General features: G+C 33.5%; 2 protein-coding genes across 11 annotated transcripts; one reads left to right on the forward strand and one right to left on the reverse strand.

The window, feature by feature from the left end:
- Positions 1-30: 30 nt before the first annotated feature.
- LOC108164478 (rho GTPase-activating protein 6) lies at positions 31-9,874 on the forward strand. 5 transcript variants are annotated; one of them, XM_033394282.1, is made up of 14 exons: positions 38-167; positions 487-1,090; positions 1,158-3,305; positions 3,826-3,983; positions 4,994-5,138; positions 5,304-5,402; positions 5,547-5,710; positions 6,054-6,332; positions 6,394-6,544; positions 6,623-6,908; positions 6,968-7,102; positions 8,489-8,584; positions 8,639-8,850; positions 8,903-9,874. In XM_033394282.1, exons 3-14 carry the CDS (start codon positions 1,319-1,321, stop codon positions 9,118-9,120), a joined length of 3,930 nt encoding a protein of 1,309 aa, XP_033250173.1. In that variant the 5' UTR covers positions 38-167; positions 487-1,090; positions 1,158-1,318; the 3' UTR covers positions 9,121-9,874. The 5 variants fall into 5 exon arrangements, with proteins under 5 accessions (XP_033250175.1, XP_033250173.1, XP_017155721.1 ...); XM_017300231.2 differs by lacking the exon at positions 38-167 and having other exon boundaries at positions 488-537; positions 975-1,090; XM_033394283.1 differs by lacking the exon at positions 38-167 and having other exon boundaries at positions 480-1,090.
- LOC108164479 (nuclear factor 1 C-type) lies at positions 9,269-16,699 on the reverse strand. Of its 6 annotated transcripts, none has more exons than XM_033394287.1 (10): positions 16,446-16,699; positions 15,983-16,037; positions 15,438-15,498; positions 13,520-13,675; positions 12,838-13,435; positions 12,597-12,779; positions 12,240-12,536; positions 11,368-12,170; positions 11,063-11,261; positions 9,269-10,955 (listed from the first exon to the last, which is right to left on the reverse strand). In XM_033394287.1, the coding sequence occupies exons 3-10, from the start codon at positions 15,456-15,458 to the stop codon at positions 10,897-10,899; spliced, it is 2,316 nt and encodes a 771-aa protein (XP_033250178.1). In that variant the 5' UTR covers positions 15,459-15,498; positions 15,983-16,037; positions 16,446-16,699; the 3' UTR covers positions 9,269-10,896. The 6 variants fall into 6 exon arrangements, with proteins under 6 accessions (XP_033250178.1, XP_033250176.1, XP_033250177.1 ...); XM_033394285.1 differs by having other exon boundaries at positions 15,355-15,498; positions 16,446-16,698; XM_033394286.1 differs by lacking the exon at positions 15,983-16,037.
- Between the last annotated feature and the right edge of the window lie 502 nt (positions 16,700-17,201).

Here is a 17,201-nt window from a genome sequence, read left to right on the forward strand (position 1 = left end):
AGTTTGTGACTGACCCTATAGTGACTGATCGACATCTTTATTACTTATCAGACAACGTTTTTAGTCAATAGACAACAGCGATGTAGTCTGAAATAATATTAACATTGTAGGAATAGTTGGAATATAAGGAAAAATACTCGCAGACACTCACAAACCCTCTATAACAGGTATGCCATTTGCATGCATACTTGTACTAGTACTAGTATATATTTAATAAATATACATACATATATACAAATCTACATGCATAGGAGCATACGGATACATATGTATGTATGTATAAGTTTCGTATTGAAATATTTATAAAAAGTGTTCCATGCGTATGTATATATGTACCCATATGTGCATGTTTTCGAAAGAGAGAACTTTAAATGTATACAGTGTGTATATAAATACATTCAACAAAAATTTCTCAAGAAAAATCAGATTTTTTTATTTATTTTTTTTTTTTGAAACCGTATTCTTTCTTTTTATACTTGCTCTCAGGCATTCAACGTTATTCTCGCTGCCCAGTTCTGATATTGAACAGTTTTACTAGTTGGTTATTCCATTTATTGTAATCTACAAAAGCATTTTAAAAAACTTATTATGTGAAATACCTCGTACTGGAAACGGGCACGAACAACCCTTAAATCTGATAGAAAGCATCTATTAAAATCGCGAATTATGTTTGCATATTATATTGATACGATATGTATGAATATTATTGTTTTTATGTTCATACACATTGATACATAATCATATATTATATACTTGTATCTATGTAATATACATTCGTATAGCGATATCGTGAAATGCTGAGTGTTTATAATTCCATGAAATAAGAATATCCAAGTTTATAAATATCCGTATGCTTTTACAAATGTAATTACGAACGAGTACGCGTAGCTTTTGAATGGCATCATTTAAGTGTTTAAATACGCATATATACAAGTTATTCTCTTCTCCCTCAATATATATACATATGTACATAGCATGTATATTAAAAAAAATATATATAACCACGCGTATAATCTCTACACAAACATGGGGATAAACTGACGATAATTATGAAATCTTCCACCAAATCTGCAACAGATTACATCTGATTGTGAGTATTGCGATGTCATAAAACACAGTTTGTTAAATGGCTCATACAATATATAAATTCTTATAAGGATGAATGTATATGGACATTTGTGTTACCATACATAAAAGGGGGCTTTTTCACGCCCACAATCACATTGGTGCTTGACATGTAAAATAATTAAGAGGATACCTTTATAGCTTCATAGAGAAATCGCGGTGAAAAACACACGTGAGGTACACATAGTTACCGATGCCTGTATCAGAATCAGAATCGCTTAAAAATTGTAATATGGAAGAAAACAAGAAATCAGGCCAACACTTATCCACATTGCGCCGTCCTGTAGCGGTGATCAAAAAGAGATCAGGCCCTTTGGATGATGCAATTGACAAGCTTAGTCTAACAGCGGAAAAAGACTTGATAAAATCAAATAAAATCAAATCTTCAGATGTATATTGTGGGCCAAGTAATTTGGCCAGTAAGAATTTGGGAAGAGTTTCACCTGGATCTAGACGACGTCGGTGTAGCACTAAAGACAAAGAAAAAAAACGAGAACGCTGGCTATTGACTCGAAAGACATGGCGATATATGACTGATTCTGGACGCAAGCTTATTCCGGATGGAGCACAGAGTGGATCAGATAATATTTCTTTAATTGAGGCACAATTTCAACGAGTGTGCGCCTCTGAGCCCCGCTTCATTTTATGGCGCCGAAAGACCTCATATCCAGGGGCAATCAACAATTCTAAGAGGCGGTTCAAACTAATTTCTCGGCATGCAAGTAGTAGTCGCTGTGGAGCGGAGCTAACAGATCAGCATATTAATGCCGATCAGACTATTGAACTATTGCAGTCATATCTGAAAATACGGGATGCGTACAAAACAACAACCTTGCTGGGAACCAAAACGGTTAGACCCGATCAAACTTCATCACCAAGTTCCCAGCGGCCTATTGGTAATACGGGTACAAATTCAAATGAAAATATTTTAAAGTCCAATTTTTGTGAAAAGTCAATTCAAACGGAGCTCTTGTCTCGTTTAAAATTATTATCCGAAACCCACCTGGCTGAGCTAGGGGGAGTACAATTAAAATTAGATAATATACGACAAGATATTCTTGAAGATAAAGTTCTTTTGAGAAAAATATACAACTCACTAAAAAAACAGCAACTTCATCGAATGTTACATTCCACAGAACCACCAAAACATAATATTGGTCGTGCTTCTTCACTTTCAAGTTTATTAAAATTAAATAGCTACCAAAACAGCTCGGACAAAAGCTTTTCCAGTGGAGTGAATAATATAAATGACTATCATAGGATCGATAAGATGATATACCAGAACTCGACAAGCCTAGAAAATTGTGAATTCAGAAAAATTCTGCGTGTGGCCCCAGAAGAACTTAGCTTGGATGCCCGCATCGCTCCGCAAGCAACTGATCTTTGGTCGCTAAAAAGCAAAACTAAATGTGAGAGGATTGAAAGAAGCTTCAATACATGCGGAACACAAACAAGTTTTATACAGCTTAGCGAACTAAAACGCCTGGCAGAAGAATTTGAGCATACTTTGCAGCAGGGCAAAGATAGTTCTGCACCATATTCCCTGGATGAAGACTTAGAAAAACCTGTTACGCATTCAGAGCGGAGAAAAAGCTCTATTGACAACGAAGATGTTTCACAATCTGTAAGTAACACAATCAAGCGGTACTTAAGGATGGCAAGAAAAAAACCCGTAAACGGTGCAGACGCAAGTCGATTTAAGTCAATTAACTACGATAGAAATTTAAGAAACATTAAAGCAAAGGGTGAAATAAATCCTCCTGGAATGGATGAAGGTTTAAATAAAGCTATTCAAACATTAGACGCTTGGCCTCTTATTGCGTTAGAGTATGTTCGTGGAAACGAGTGTTTCAGAACCTTGCAAAACGCCCACATGGAATGGAAGGAGGCGCAGGATGAACGGGTTAGAAAAAAACTTGAGTGGGAAAAAACTCAGAAACAAAATATTGAAGAAAATTTCCAGACTGCTAGCAACCCAAATAAGGCACGCACAACATATTCGACATGCAACATGAATAGTCATTCAAGACTGGAAAGAACTATTAAAACTTCTACCGGCTTGCTGACTTCAAGCTCTCAATTTCTCTCGAATATTTGGCACGGACACAGCAATCCCGGTAGCACCACAAATTTAATCACCCTAAACGACAAACATGGAAATTTGAATCATACAAATCTAAGTAAGTATTTATATAAATTAAATGGTTTAATTGAGAAAACAAACGAAAAAGGGTTCGGGAATGCAAACTATGTATACAATATTTATCCTCTTTAGTAGTATACATATGTATATGTATTACAATATATTTTATAATCGTACGTAATTTTATGTACGTAAATTCCGGAAATGGTGTCGTAGCAGATGTGTTGTGCATGCTTTCTTTTTTACTCTTTTTCGTATAGCTGTTCCCAAAGGGGACAAATTAATTTGGTCCGCATTTCACGTAATGCCCAATTTTGTAGGTGTTTCCATACAACACCTTCGTTGAATATCTATTTATCACTATCTCTCGCTTTCTCCATGAAAGAAATGCCATTCACTTGATTCTGATTCTAAAAGTGTAAACCTTGTTACAAAGGTATAAGTAAATAAATGAGATTAACAGGTATTTTATAATCGAAATATCAGCTAAGCGTTTGCTCGTTTTATTAAATTAGTGAAAGGCGATTTTATGTAAATAATCTTTGCTAAAATTTCAGATCTAAGAAATGCAACAAGCAATATGCAAAAGTCCAAGTCGTTGTCTAATGTTGGGCAATTTGTAACTAAAAAAATTCTGAGAAGTCGTTCCAAAAGCCAAAATAGACCTCATTTACATCAAGACCTCTCCACAGCTTATCAAAAATGGTTTCCATCGGTAAGAAATTGAAATTAATAACACTAAACAAACAAATTTCAACTCAAAAAATGTATAATGATTTATTTTTTCTTTTTATGATTCAGGTTTTAAAAATTACTAATTTTTTACTTTTTTAAAGGTTATATGGGTTTCAAGCTTTTTTTTTTGGCATATCTTGAATGCTTTAAGTATCTGTTCGAATACGCTTTGAATCTTTAAAGCTTTAGTCTCCTGTTCGGATTAGTTGCAACTAATGATTTTTTTGCGAAATTTCTGTGGGAATTTTTGTTTTTTAATTTTATTTTTTAAAACTCAGAAAAAGTAGAATTTAATTATATTCTTATTTTCTTAGATTTTTTGTATAGGCCCGTTAATCCCATGACTATAAAGCCGGTTTAATTCAACTTTAAAGACACAGTACATTTTTAAATACAATTTTAGATAACCATACTATTGTATTAACAGAATGTAAATCAAATTACCTAGCTATACATGACGATTCGATGTTAATGTCTGAGTGAAACATTGGGAAATTGACAGTCAATTTAGAATTAATTAAATATAGTACTTCATTATTTAGTTGTTACGTTACAAGATGAAATTTTAACAATGGTTCAAGATTCTTAGCTGTCTTCCTCTGTGATTAAAATCCCATTCTCTAGTTAGACTCCAAATATTGTCGCGACGAGTACAAAATAATTATAAAAAAATTTATTTATACTTTTCCTCATTTTTTAAAGTTAAAATTTCGTCAAATGTACCGGATAATATTTTTAATGGGGAAAGATTAAGCTGTAATGTTTTGAGCGCCATTTAACAGCTGTGTTGCTGTCAACAGTTTTCCAAACTTGCAAAGATCTTGAAAACTATTTTTAAAACATTCCAGATATGACAACAAAAAAAGCAAAGCCCTAAACCAACCATAAAACCCGTAAAAAATCCATATTGCATTATACACACATTTTCAAAGCGGTTGCATGGTGTAAAATAATAAATAAAATTATTCTACTTTAAAAAACTGTTCGCAGGAGAGTTGTTTATGGATCTCAGAAAACAATGAAAAGTTTCATATTGTGGAAACTGTACTTATAAATTTATCGAAAACGGAATCAGACTTTCTACAGCATTTGGCTTTGGAAAAAATAAAGGAACTGAATATTGGAAATAATCTAGGTAAATAGGAATCATTTGGGATTAAAAATAACATTAATTTAATAAATTGTATTATATCTTCAAAGCATGGATCATTGAAAGTAACTTAAGTTAGTTAATAAATGTGGATTTTATAATAACAGCGAAAGTAATAATTATAAATATCTATCTTTTAAATTCAAACAGATTTAGATTTGGAAAGAAAATCACACAAGCGACGAATTATACCGAAGAAGAAGTCACTAACAACAAGTTTTTTTGATATTGGAAGAAAATATGAACACAGTAAGATTTTTATTTTGGACAACTCGTAAATTTTTTTATTATGGATTTTGCATGTACAATATTTACAATTATCAACACATTTACCCAAATAAACTTCACAAATTCACATATAATTTTTTACATTTGAATAATTTGATTATAAAGACGGCCAGGAAATATTGTTTGGGACCTCTTTAGAATGCTGCCTTTCAAGGGACACTAAACGGTGCGATGTCGTTGGTACTCGAACTCGATCGAAGCAGTCATTGATGTCTGTGTTTCAAGCAAGTGGTAATAGCACTGGAAGTATTATCAAGCTGAATGAAAGTGTAAATATGAATGGTTTTACTTATCTTTCACTTGTTTTACACTTGTAGTGCATTTTAGAATTAGTTTATTTTATAAACATAACGCACTAAGGAAGGAAACTCCGACCCCAAAAACTAAGTTTCTTTATATTTAATCTGCATAAAAAAAGGAGTCGAGCAATTGTGTATATCGAACCATATGTCGTCTATTCATTCTGATCGGGTCGGAGACGTTACGTTCTATATATTTGTTACAACTTAAAACCGTTTTTTTAATACGCCTTGTTCAATGCATATTTCAAGTGTAAGCAAAATGAACCCTTGCGGCACCAATTTATCTTTCATGTATTTTTCTATTTGCCAGGTTCGGTCATGTGAAAGTTTGCCGACTAAGTCTATGGAGTGTGGATTTATCGAGACGTCAGAACGCTTTCGTGATTCTTTGACTAATTTAACTAAACCAACAACCTTATCTCATTACGATATAGAACATAATGAATTCGATTTCGTTAAATCTTTACACACTCCACGGCATTTAAACGTACCGACATTTATCATAAATTGCATGGACTATTTGGAAGATAATGGGTTAAATAAAATTGGAATTTTTCGTGTCAGTACTTCTCGGAAACGTGTTAACCAAGTATGTTAAAAAAACTTTAACAAATGTATTATGATTTACAACCATGATATTTTCATTCTAGTTGCGAGAGGAATTTAACAAAAAATCTCATATGAGAATTCCACATGAAACATGTCCGCATGATGTTGCTACCCTGCTCAAAGAATTCCTTCGCGATCTTCCAGAACCTCTGCTGTGCAGTAGACTCTACACAACATTTTTAGAAACCCAAAGTACATATCATATATACACAGTACATATACATACATAATATATAAGATTTTGAGTTTTATAACAAACTGACTTTTTAGGGATTCGAAATCGCCGCTTACAACTGGAGGGCATTTCACATTTAATAAAACTGCTCCCTATTCCACATAGAGATACGCTGTATGTCTTACTGCGTTTTTTGGCAAAAGTAGCGGCACATAGTGATGATATATGCGACAGCGATGGAAATATTGAGATAAATGGCAACAAAATGGATAGCAGTAATCTCTCTACAGTTTTTGCTCCAAATATTTTACGTGGTTTTGATCAAGCATCGGTAAGGGATAGGGAGCAGGATCATATGAACGACGCAATAAATGTAGTCAGGTAAGCCATTATTTTCTACTTATAAGTATTTACACCTAACCAGAATATAAATATTTTAGAACTATGATTGACCATTATGAAGAAATATTTAAAATATCAGCAGACTTCCTTGACGTTATCTATTCACATATGTTAGATGCATGTCCAGACAGACTGTACGAGTTAATTTCAACCAAAATAAATGGATCACAATGGTAAGAATAAGAATAAATATACTGATTTCAGATACATACATATGTATGTACATATGTACATATATGTGTGTATGTATTTAACTTTATAATCGAAAGGATTTAATAGCTACATATGTGGAACCATTTGATCTTCTTTCTCTCCCAGTGTGGCTTTGCAATAAAGGGTGGGGTTTCATGCACGTTGTTTACAAATTTAGTAGTAAGGGCGCGTTAATTAATTGTCGTTAAAGGAATACAAATCTCGATATACTAGTACAGCTATGCCGCAGCCGTTTGACCGAACTTCCGAAAATCGCATTTTACAGTTTGGTATGTTGCTGGCCGAGCTTCTAAACCAACTTGTAATTTTGTTCATATAGAGGTGCGGATTTCACCCAATGTATACTGTAATCGTACATATATCCCGATGAATTACAATTAAAAACGAGGGGGAACGTTGTGAGTTGCTGCTGCGACCACAACTCTACATTTATACCCGATACATACATATGTACATACATAGTCAGTATGGCTACATTGAGCGACAAAGAGTGCGTGCGGGAGAGACAGCAAACGTGTCTGAACGTGTCGCCGGCTGCTGCGTGGCCACTGCAAATTGATTTGTTCCTTTTGGCTATGAAAATGATCCGATCTGATCCAGATTCGGCAATCTGGTAGATCTGGTCATTTTGTGCATTTTTAATTTTCTAGGATCTTCAATATCTGAGATCAGTGGATGCCAAACATTTTCGTCCTTTCCGGGGGCGGAAGGGGGTGGGGCGAATTTTGTAAATAAACTTGTGCAGGTTCGATATCACAGGAGTGTGGTTGCCAAATTTGGTTGCTCTAGCTCTTATAGTCTCTGAGATCTAGGCTCTCACTTTTTGCAATAGGCAAAGCCGACCTCAATCGACTCGGTTATTGATGCTGATCAAGAATATATATACTTTATGTTGTCGGAAACGCTTCCTTTTGGACGTTACACACATCTTTTTTCATCACAAATCTAATATACCCCTATACTCATTTTGAGTATCGGGTATAAAAATATATATTTACTAATAAATGATTTTGCTTTTGAAAGCTTAATATTTCCCAACGGGTAAGGTTATAACTTTAGCTTAGCCAGATTAATAAATGCATTAATTAGTTTTTCAGCATAGAAAAGTTATTTTGCAAAGGTTTAGCACACTCAGGCAATTTAAAATACAAAATGCTTACCACTAAAAACAGCATTTTTTCAATATAAAAAAGACTTAACCATAACAAATAAAACTATCTCAGCATACATTTTTGGAGACCCGAGTGTACCAAGGTTTGATGACAATGTTTTAATAGTTGTTCTGTTGCATAGTGTAATTAAAGGATGATTTAAATTAAACTTTGTCTTTCATACTTTTTCAAAAGGCAACTGAATCATTCAGATGAGTCGTCAGTAGTTCAAAACAGCGACGCAACAAGTTCTGCAGATGAGGTTTTCGAGTATCCGAGACAAACGAAAGGGTAAAAATAATTTAATTTATTTTTCAATGCAATGACCATCGGTATGGATTACAGGTATGGCTCTGTTGGTCATTGTGATAACGAATCTGAAAAACGAAAATTGGAAATTCCTGTTAATGAAGAAGAGATGCGAAATGATCCCAATCTTTCTTATAACGACGCTCAAAAGAGCGAGCGGCAAGACGAAACTTTAAAAGTATTTTCTGCAAGTCTTCAAATATCGTCACCAGAGCAGTCATTGTTACAATACAAAGAGTCCATTAGAGGTAAAAGTAATTTAAAACTTAAGATTCGATGATTTTTATTTATGTGTTTTAGATAAAGAATTAGCTGGAAACAGGGCATCAGAGCCCAGATTGCCAGCAAGCATATCGAATATTGGTTGCGCAACATTGAGTGCAAAGGCTGCAGAATTCGAAAAAAATGTCACATGTAACAATCTTCCATCCCATGGCCTCCAAGATATAGAATTAAAAAAAAAGAAACCTCTATACAAACGGCAGCAGTTGATATCCAGCTTTAGAAAAAAAAACTAAACGTAATGCTCAGATATATGAATATTGTCAAAAAAATAAAAAATTTTGATATAAACCCTAATCGGGTTAATCTGGACTATGAACGAAGAACAAATTACTCCAGCAAATAATAGCCTATAACTTTATCCGTTATATATTGTAATAATCCTAAATATAAGAATGTTGTTTATTTTAACAAAATATACTCTTAAACTCTTAGCAAAAGTCTCTTTTGCGTACAGTCTATTTGAATTAAACATGTGTATATATATGTATATATATTATAATAATATCGAATACGTGGTAATAATTAGCACTTGCTTCTTATCCTAAATTACAAACAGCTTTAGCATAAGATAGTATTCACAGCCAATTATTAAACGTACTATAAATATTGTTTCGTTTTTTTCACATGCCCTTTGCCTTCAACTTACAACTATTATTGTACTAAAGTTTTAAAATTTAATCCATTAGTTTGTATACGTCTTTCCAGTTTCATATTTTCTTAGTATTTTAGATACATGTGTATGTATGTAAGCATATGAATAAATAATAAAATAATATTAATATTACATTTTTAAAAGAGGTAATACAATGTACACAATAACAACGCATATAAAAAATGTTATCCGTTATTCTTTGCTACGCCTATCTCCGAATTATACGTAACATATGCCTCTATGCACATATCTGTGTGTAAAAATCCTTCATTGCGCCATTTTTCGCTATTACATTAATAATATATTGTCTACTTTCTAGGACTGACTATTGTAAATGTACATACATATGTATGTATGAATATATGTATGTATGTACACATGTTTTCGTGAATTCACATAAACACATGCACGCTTTTCTGTTTGGTAAGCCACGAGACGTTATTGTTTAATAATAAGTAGGCTCTGTTTTGTCAATCGACTTTCACCCAAATAGACCATATTGAGTGAAAAGATATTGAATATTACATACATACATATTGTACATACATTTAAACCACAGTTTTGGCTAAGATTGTTAGATAGCTGGAGGGGTACATCAGCTTTCTTGGGCCAGTGGGCATTGTAACCATAAATTTAAATCATGTTAAAGAGAATTTGTTTAGCACTAACAAGAAGATAAGTGGGCACATGCACTACCAGCTATTGAAATTATTATTTTTTCCATGTACCTTATGAACATTGAGAAGGTTCTATTTTTGTATCATAGGTACATCATATACATTATTATATTTTTAACTAGTCATGTAATTAACGATATTACACATTTGTAAATTACCGTGTTATTGTTGCTGTCACTAGATCTTATATTGTCATAAGATGTATTTTTCATAAAGGACTGAGATAAGAAAAATAACTTCAAATATATAACTTTATAACATATCGGTTGTTATCGTATCTTAGAATATAAAAATAAGAAGCGAAAATGATAGTCAATATACATTTTTGAATGAAAATAGGGTCATATCTGATCGTAAGATATAGAATAACTTTAAAATCAAATAACATAGGCACACCTCTCAGTAAAAAGATTAAATTTCAGTATTCAGTCATTCATTATCGAAGCACCGTGAATAATAATACAATTTTACTTAGTTAATTGGGTTGCCGGCAAAATATTATCACTTCCTCCAGTGATAAATCGACGTATCAATATTTCATTTTTTGGTTCATCGATTAGTTAAAATATATATATTTTTTTTGTGTGTGTGTGTCTTTATGTATGTTTGTATTTAATAAATATTTTGGCATGCCCAAGCCTTACGAGTGTGCGTCCAATTTATGAGATTTTGGCGTTAGATCATGACACATAGTCACGATTTGAGTTAGCTGAGTATTCATCGATATAACGATTTGAAGCTGAAAATACATATGTAAAATACAAATTAAATGAACATTTAAGTATAAGTTGGTATTTTTGAAAATCTTTGATTGGAGTAGGGTTTATGGAAAATAAGTTTACTTACAATCTTCCATTAATATAACTTGTGTATTTTCTATATTTGTACTAGATACAGAGTGTGGAATTAAGTTTAGCTCGTCGTCGTTCCATCGAGTCCTAGCACTAGAACGAGCTACAGCCATAGTTGGAGCAGAGTATAGGCTCAAGTTTGTCGGACTTATTACACCAGACATTGTGGAAATAGAACCGGCGTATCCCAGCAGCTGGAAATTGTGATGCGCACGCACGCACATACATTCATTAAAAAGAATTCACAAAATATACTAAAATACATTGGTTAATTTATAAAACAAATAAATAAATACTTACCGATGTTGATTGCGAATGAAAGTGGTTAAAATATTCCCTTCCATTGGATGATGGATACATTTGCGTGGTAATACGACTTAAGGAGTTGGAAGCTACTGGTGAAAGTTTACATCGTCCATTTTCAAGATAGGCGTGTGGACTTGTTGATAACGGTGCCTGGGGTTGAGGTTGGGGTGAAGTAGATGTCACAAGAGTAGTGCAGTTAACGCTATGTGAACTTGTATCTGTATTAATTGGACTGTTGTTGCCCTCTATATTATTTGTATTTCTACTATTTTCTGGCTCCAAACCATTTTTTGTTACGCAAAGGGTATTATTAGTGACATTCGGAGAATGGTTTGTCGAAACTGGGGGTGAAGGAGGTGAGTGAACCATTGCCAAGTCTCCACTAGTTCGTATAATTGCTACTGGTCGTGCCATCGGTGGCAACATCGGCGGTAGCATTGTGCTATGATAATGAGTCGATGGCGAAGTAGCCAATTTCGAATTCCTCAGTTGCTGGTGAATTTGAAAATGGGGGGGATGGCTATGAGAAACGTGCGTATGTGGATGTGCATGTTGAAACGCATGATCAATAGTTCCTGTTGATATTGTTGTTGAGTGACCAGCATCTTGACAAACGTATGTGACAAAGTCAGAAATGTCATGGGATTCCGTAGAATATTTGTCAGCAACAGCACGGTGACATTGGTCTTCGTCAACTATTGTAGAAGGCCTTATGTTGCTATGCTGCGGGTAATACAGCGTATTAACCGGGCTAATAGAAGTCGAATGCAGTGAGGAGCAATTCGGGTGGGAAATACCTATATAGATTTAAAAATTTGTAAAATAAAATGAATAAAAAAGATTTAGCTATTGTGTACTAAGTATACCTTCTGGAGAGCGGAATTGAGGTGTTGGTCTACTGTTAAGCGACGTGTAGCGGTGTAAAGGGATGGCTGAGTCCGAATTGGCTGTTGGCTCTCCATTTGAGATATTACTTTCTGTTGCTCGAAGGATTACGGAAAAGCTACTGGTGCAGTTTTCAGCTGCAGGACTCGGCCGAGAAACAATCGGAGGCGAGTTGCTTTGATCGACTTTACCGGCATCAGTAGACCCGCCATTGGTCGCTTCTGTGTGTAGTAACGGACTTTGTGATAAATGCATAGTCCTCTGATCTACAAAGTCAACTAAATAAAGTAAATGTTAAGGTTTGGAATATTTTTAGCTATTTTTTAGAGTTTACTAACTACTATAACCCCCAGGAATTGGATTCGCTACAATTGCCGCAGCTTGAACTAAACTCTGGGAGCCAGGCATTGAAGATTCGGAGTTCATTTGATATGTGTTGCAATCATAGATAGCCCCCACGTTTTCCCTCTTAATAAGGCTTGAGTGTAGGTTATTGTCACTGGCTTCATCCAATATTGAATCTGGAATATACATTTTAGAATCGCCTCAGCATTAATTAGTTTTATTTTATAAAAATACCTTTCGACAATGTCCAGAGTTCCTGCGATGAGAATACTCCAGTCGCTAAAATAATATCATTACAAACAACTCCATTATAAGGATTGTGTCTCACGCCTTCATTTTTAATATCAACGCCATCTTCTTTTCTCTCCAAAGGATTATTATTGCGTGTGTATAATGTCAAGCTTGAAGACCTTGAATCCACTGCTTGTGCTGTTGACAATGCTGGATTGACCGAATTGTGAGTATTTATAAAGTTAGCCAAATACAAATCCAACTCTCTGACAGAGACATTGATGTGATACGGATTGACACAAAGTCCTGGATGCAAGCATTCTGGGTTTTTTTCTAACCGCTCTCCGTCTGTGCTTTCTAGAGGAATTGCTTTAAAAAGAATGACCATGACCAAGTCAAGTCGCCATACTTTATCAGCTTGTCGTAAACAGTCTATGCGTCGCATTTTGCCTTTTTGATCAGGATTTGATAGAACACAAATAGATTTACGTTTGCCTATTATTGATTGCACAAAATCCTCCCGACTTTCTTGTGTTATATCTTTTCTAAGTTTCCCAAGAAGGCGGGAAGCCCATTTTTGTTTGACCTCCGTTTTCTCATTCTAGAAATAATACGGAAGAACATTTAGGTAAGATAGATAGATAGATAGATAGATTTAGTCATTTTAACATTTTGTTTTTTGTACCTGTAGTTCGTCCTTACAATGTCTTTCCTCTTCTAAAGACATTCGTTTTTCGTGTTTTTTATAATATTTTCGTTTGGCGGCTTGTAAGTTAAACCAAGAGTATGAAAATGATTTGACGTACGGTAAAAGCGCCTCAATAAAGGGGTGAAATTCATCCTAAATTTAAAACAAAAATAAACGATTTCAGTATGATTATTTATTTCATATATTTTTGCTTATTAAAGGCTTTACAAGTGCATCTAATAAATTCGTTTTGTTTGTAAAACAGAAACTAAACTAGACTTAAGAATAAAACACACAGAGACATATAGAGGCGTAGATACACGGGTAAATGGTAAACCAACTGGAATAACGTACAAACGAAAGGTTTATGTTATACTCCTAAAAAGAATAAATTTGTCAATGAAACAAAAAACGGAACATTGTTTTGGATTATACAATAGTAATGAATACAATTTACTAGGAGCGCAATCAAAGAACATTTATAATATTTTACGTGTATACATACAATGGTACATATTACATAGTATTGAAGGATATTATAGAAATGTACGTGGTGAACAGCAAACGTTATTTTCTCAAGCATCCCCAAGAAATAAAAGTAAATATTTCTTTCAGGGGGATAAGAGGCGGATGAGATGCCATTACTAACCAGAAATGACTCGAAAATAAAATATTTATATAAATTACCTTTGAAGCGCACAAAAAGCTAATTCCTCTTTAAATAATAAAGAAAGCTTCGGAAACCGAAGATTTGTATACTCTTGCAGATTGATCGTGTATGTTTGTAGTCCCTTCAATCGCAAATAGTTTTTTCTCAAAGGCTTGTCAGCAATTATAATTTGGCCGATTTGCTGCAATTATAAACCAAAGTAGGTTCTGAAGTTTGGTTAGACTATCGAGTGGGCTTCGATCCATTGTGGCATGGCAGCTGCTTACATATATCATATAATGCTCTGATCCGATTGAAACTACCTACATATGTACATATTCTGCACGCAGAAGCACTTAGTATGCACAGAAACAGACAGATGGACAGAAGTATACATATGTATGTCGACTCGTGTCCGACCATACCGACATTGTTGCATTTTATTTATCGCTAACATTTAACGCGGTATAATCTTAATACACCTGCAAGGGTATACAACACTAATTAAGAAAAATTAATTGTCTGAAATTTAACAAACGTGTGAAAACTATCTGTCACCAAAAAAGTGGAATGAGTTGAAAGTGGATCATTGTCATTAATAACATTTATGTTGTTAAATACATATCCATACATTCATATATGTATAAATATGCATTGTACATACATATTTAATGTATAAATATGTGTATATATATATATATATGTAAATATAACTTTTAGATGAATGTACATACGTACACATAATGGTAACGACACATAGATGACAAGATGCAATTGATGTGTGCAGTGTTTATTTAAATTTAAATAATGGTATACATACAGATATTTAACACAGAGACATCAAGATATAAATTGGAATACCAAGTATTATTAAGACTTTAATTACATTTAAATTTGTTTAATATTTGATGGGAATATGGTTTGCGCATTTCTTTTCCTAAGCATCCAGAGTAATTTTCATACCTGACGATAAAATTAGTAAAGTTTGATTATTGAAACCAATATTTTATCAAAATGATAGTTACATATGTACGTATATTTATGTATTTGGTTAATGCTCAATTATTCGCCAATTCGTTATATGCTCATCCCGACAATTACACTTTCCTTCACCCTCGCCATTTACCCAAAAATAATATCTACCGCAGACTAATATTTATGAAAAATGTGTTTAAAATTTTACCTGTCCTGTCGACGATGTTTGCAAATAAGAAGAAACGTCCGTCTCGATCATACAGCTTCTTAAAGTATCTGGTATGAACATACCTTAAGCAGTCTTTTGTGCATCGAATTTGTCTATTGTTTGGAATCCATTGACCATATGTACCTATAATATAAATTATACGAAATTCTCAATTGAAAATTGTACATAAATCACAAGAAATTAAAATGAAGGCTAGCTTATGGTTCCCAAAGCTTTAGATACCATTGAAGATCCAATATTCCAATCTATTCCAATGGTGGTGGTATCCGATTTAATCAAATTAGGATTAGCTGTGAACAAACATATATGTATGTATGTACGTACTTAAAGTACTTTAAAAAAAAATTGGATTTTTTCACAAATACTTGTCTTACAGCCGATTGGCATCATTAAGATTTGGTACTCCAGTTGAACTAAATATGTACAAATATTCAGTGCTCAGATTCTGCCAGATATCTTTCAAATGACGGACGCGGCTACATAGATAATTTATGAATATGTACATATATTTATATACATAAATATATACCTATCTTACGAATACAATAAGTTTTTTATACACTGGTTAATAATTTGTGTAAATTTTAGATACTTATATGATAGGTACCACAACATATCATCATTGTCTGGATAATAGCGAATTTCCGTTAAGTTTATGTTTCCTGCAAAAGATTACACAATCCTGTGAGGCTATTCTACATTACACAATCACAAAACACATATCCATATGTATATAAATATAGGAATATATTCACACACACATATAAATATGTACATTTTTAACAACACATGTTACCAAGCACATTATATGTTCGTGTATGGCTAACAGGGATACTGTTCTTTATTTTTATTACGGAAAGCAATAATATATTTACATATGTTTGTAATTCACCGAATGCACCAGACGTACCATACACATGACACATGATAAATATACAACATACACATATGTATGTATGTACTATAGACACATACATATGTATGTACATATGTACATATGTATTTAAGTGTTTCGATTCTTCAACACAACCGAAAGATGACAGAGGAGTTTCGTTATGCAAAGCATGTACCTTCAGACTAAATTTAAAATTGGCAATCCAGTGGGTAACTGCGTGGACTCTGTTCTCGTATTCAACTAACAAACAAAGACATGGGTTTTGGGAGGGCCTAGTACCTCCTACTTAGAAAACAAACGGAATCGTTCTAAAAATGGATTCTCCAATGCCTGAGAGAACTTGGAGCGCAAGAGCGAGGCATCCGAGAGAGCTCATTGTAATTCGTAGTGCGCCTGTGCCACAAAAAATGCCACAAAAGAAATGCGAATTGTAAGAAATGGCCATACCATCCTCTGTGCCATGCATACGATTAGTAATGAACCGTGTCTCTATACCATTCGATTTTACATAAAATTACAAATATTTTAAAATCTGCCATTGGCCATAAATATATGTATTTCGAAATGTCATGAGAGATAGACCATCTTATTAAATAAAGATTTGAACTAAAATTCTATTATGTGATTGCTAATCATTTTTTTAAATAATTTTTAAGAAGATAGCATTAACATTTACACTTTTGGAACAACAATACAACCAAATTTCGGGTACAACATTGATATTTTTGGTATCAATTTGATACTGATTTTAAACTAATGATTACACACCACACCATACCATACCAATAAATACCATGCATAAAATGGAAGATGTTGGTTAGTTACTTGTTATTTGCTATTACATTTACTTTACGGCTTAGGATGCGACTCTGGATTGAATCTTCATGAAAATAGACGATAAAAGTTACTAATCTAATTCTAATTCTTAATT

The sequence above is a fragment of the Drosophila miranda genome, chromosome 5 (assembly GCF_003369915.1).
Source record: "Drosophila miranda strain MSH22 chromosome 5, D.miranda_PacBio2.1, whole genome shotgun sequence".
Taxonomy (NCBI): Eukaryota; Metazoa; Arthropoda; class Insecta; order Diptera; family Drosophilidae; genus Drosophila; species Drosophila miranda.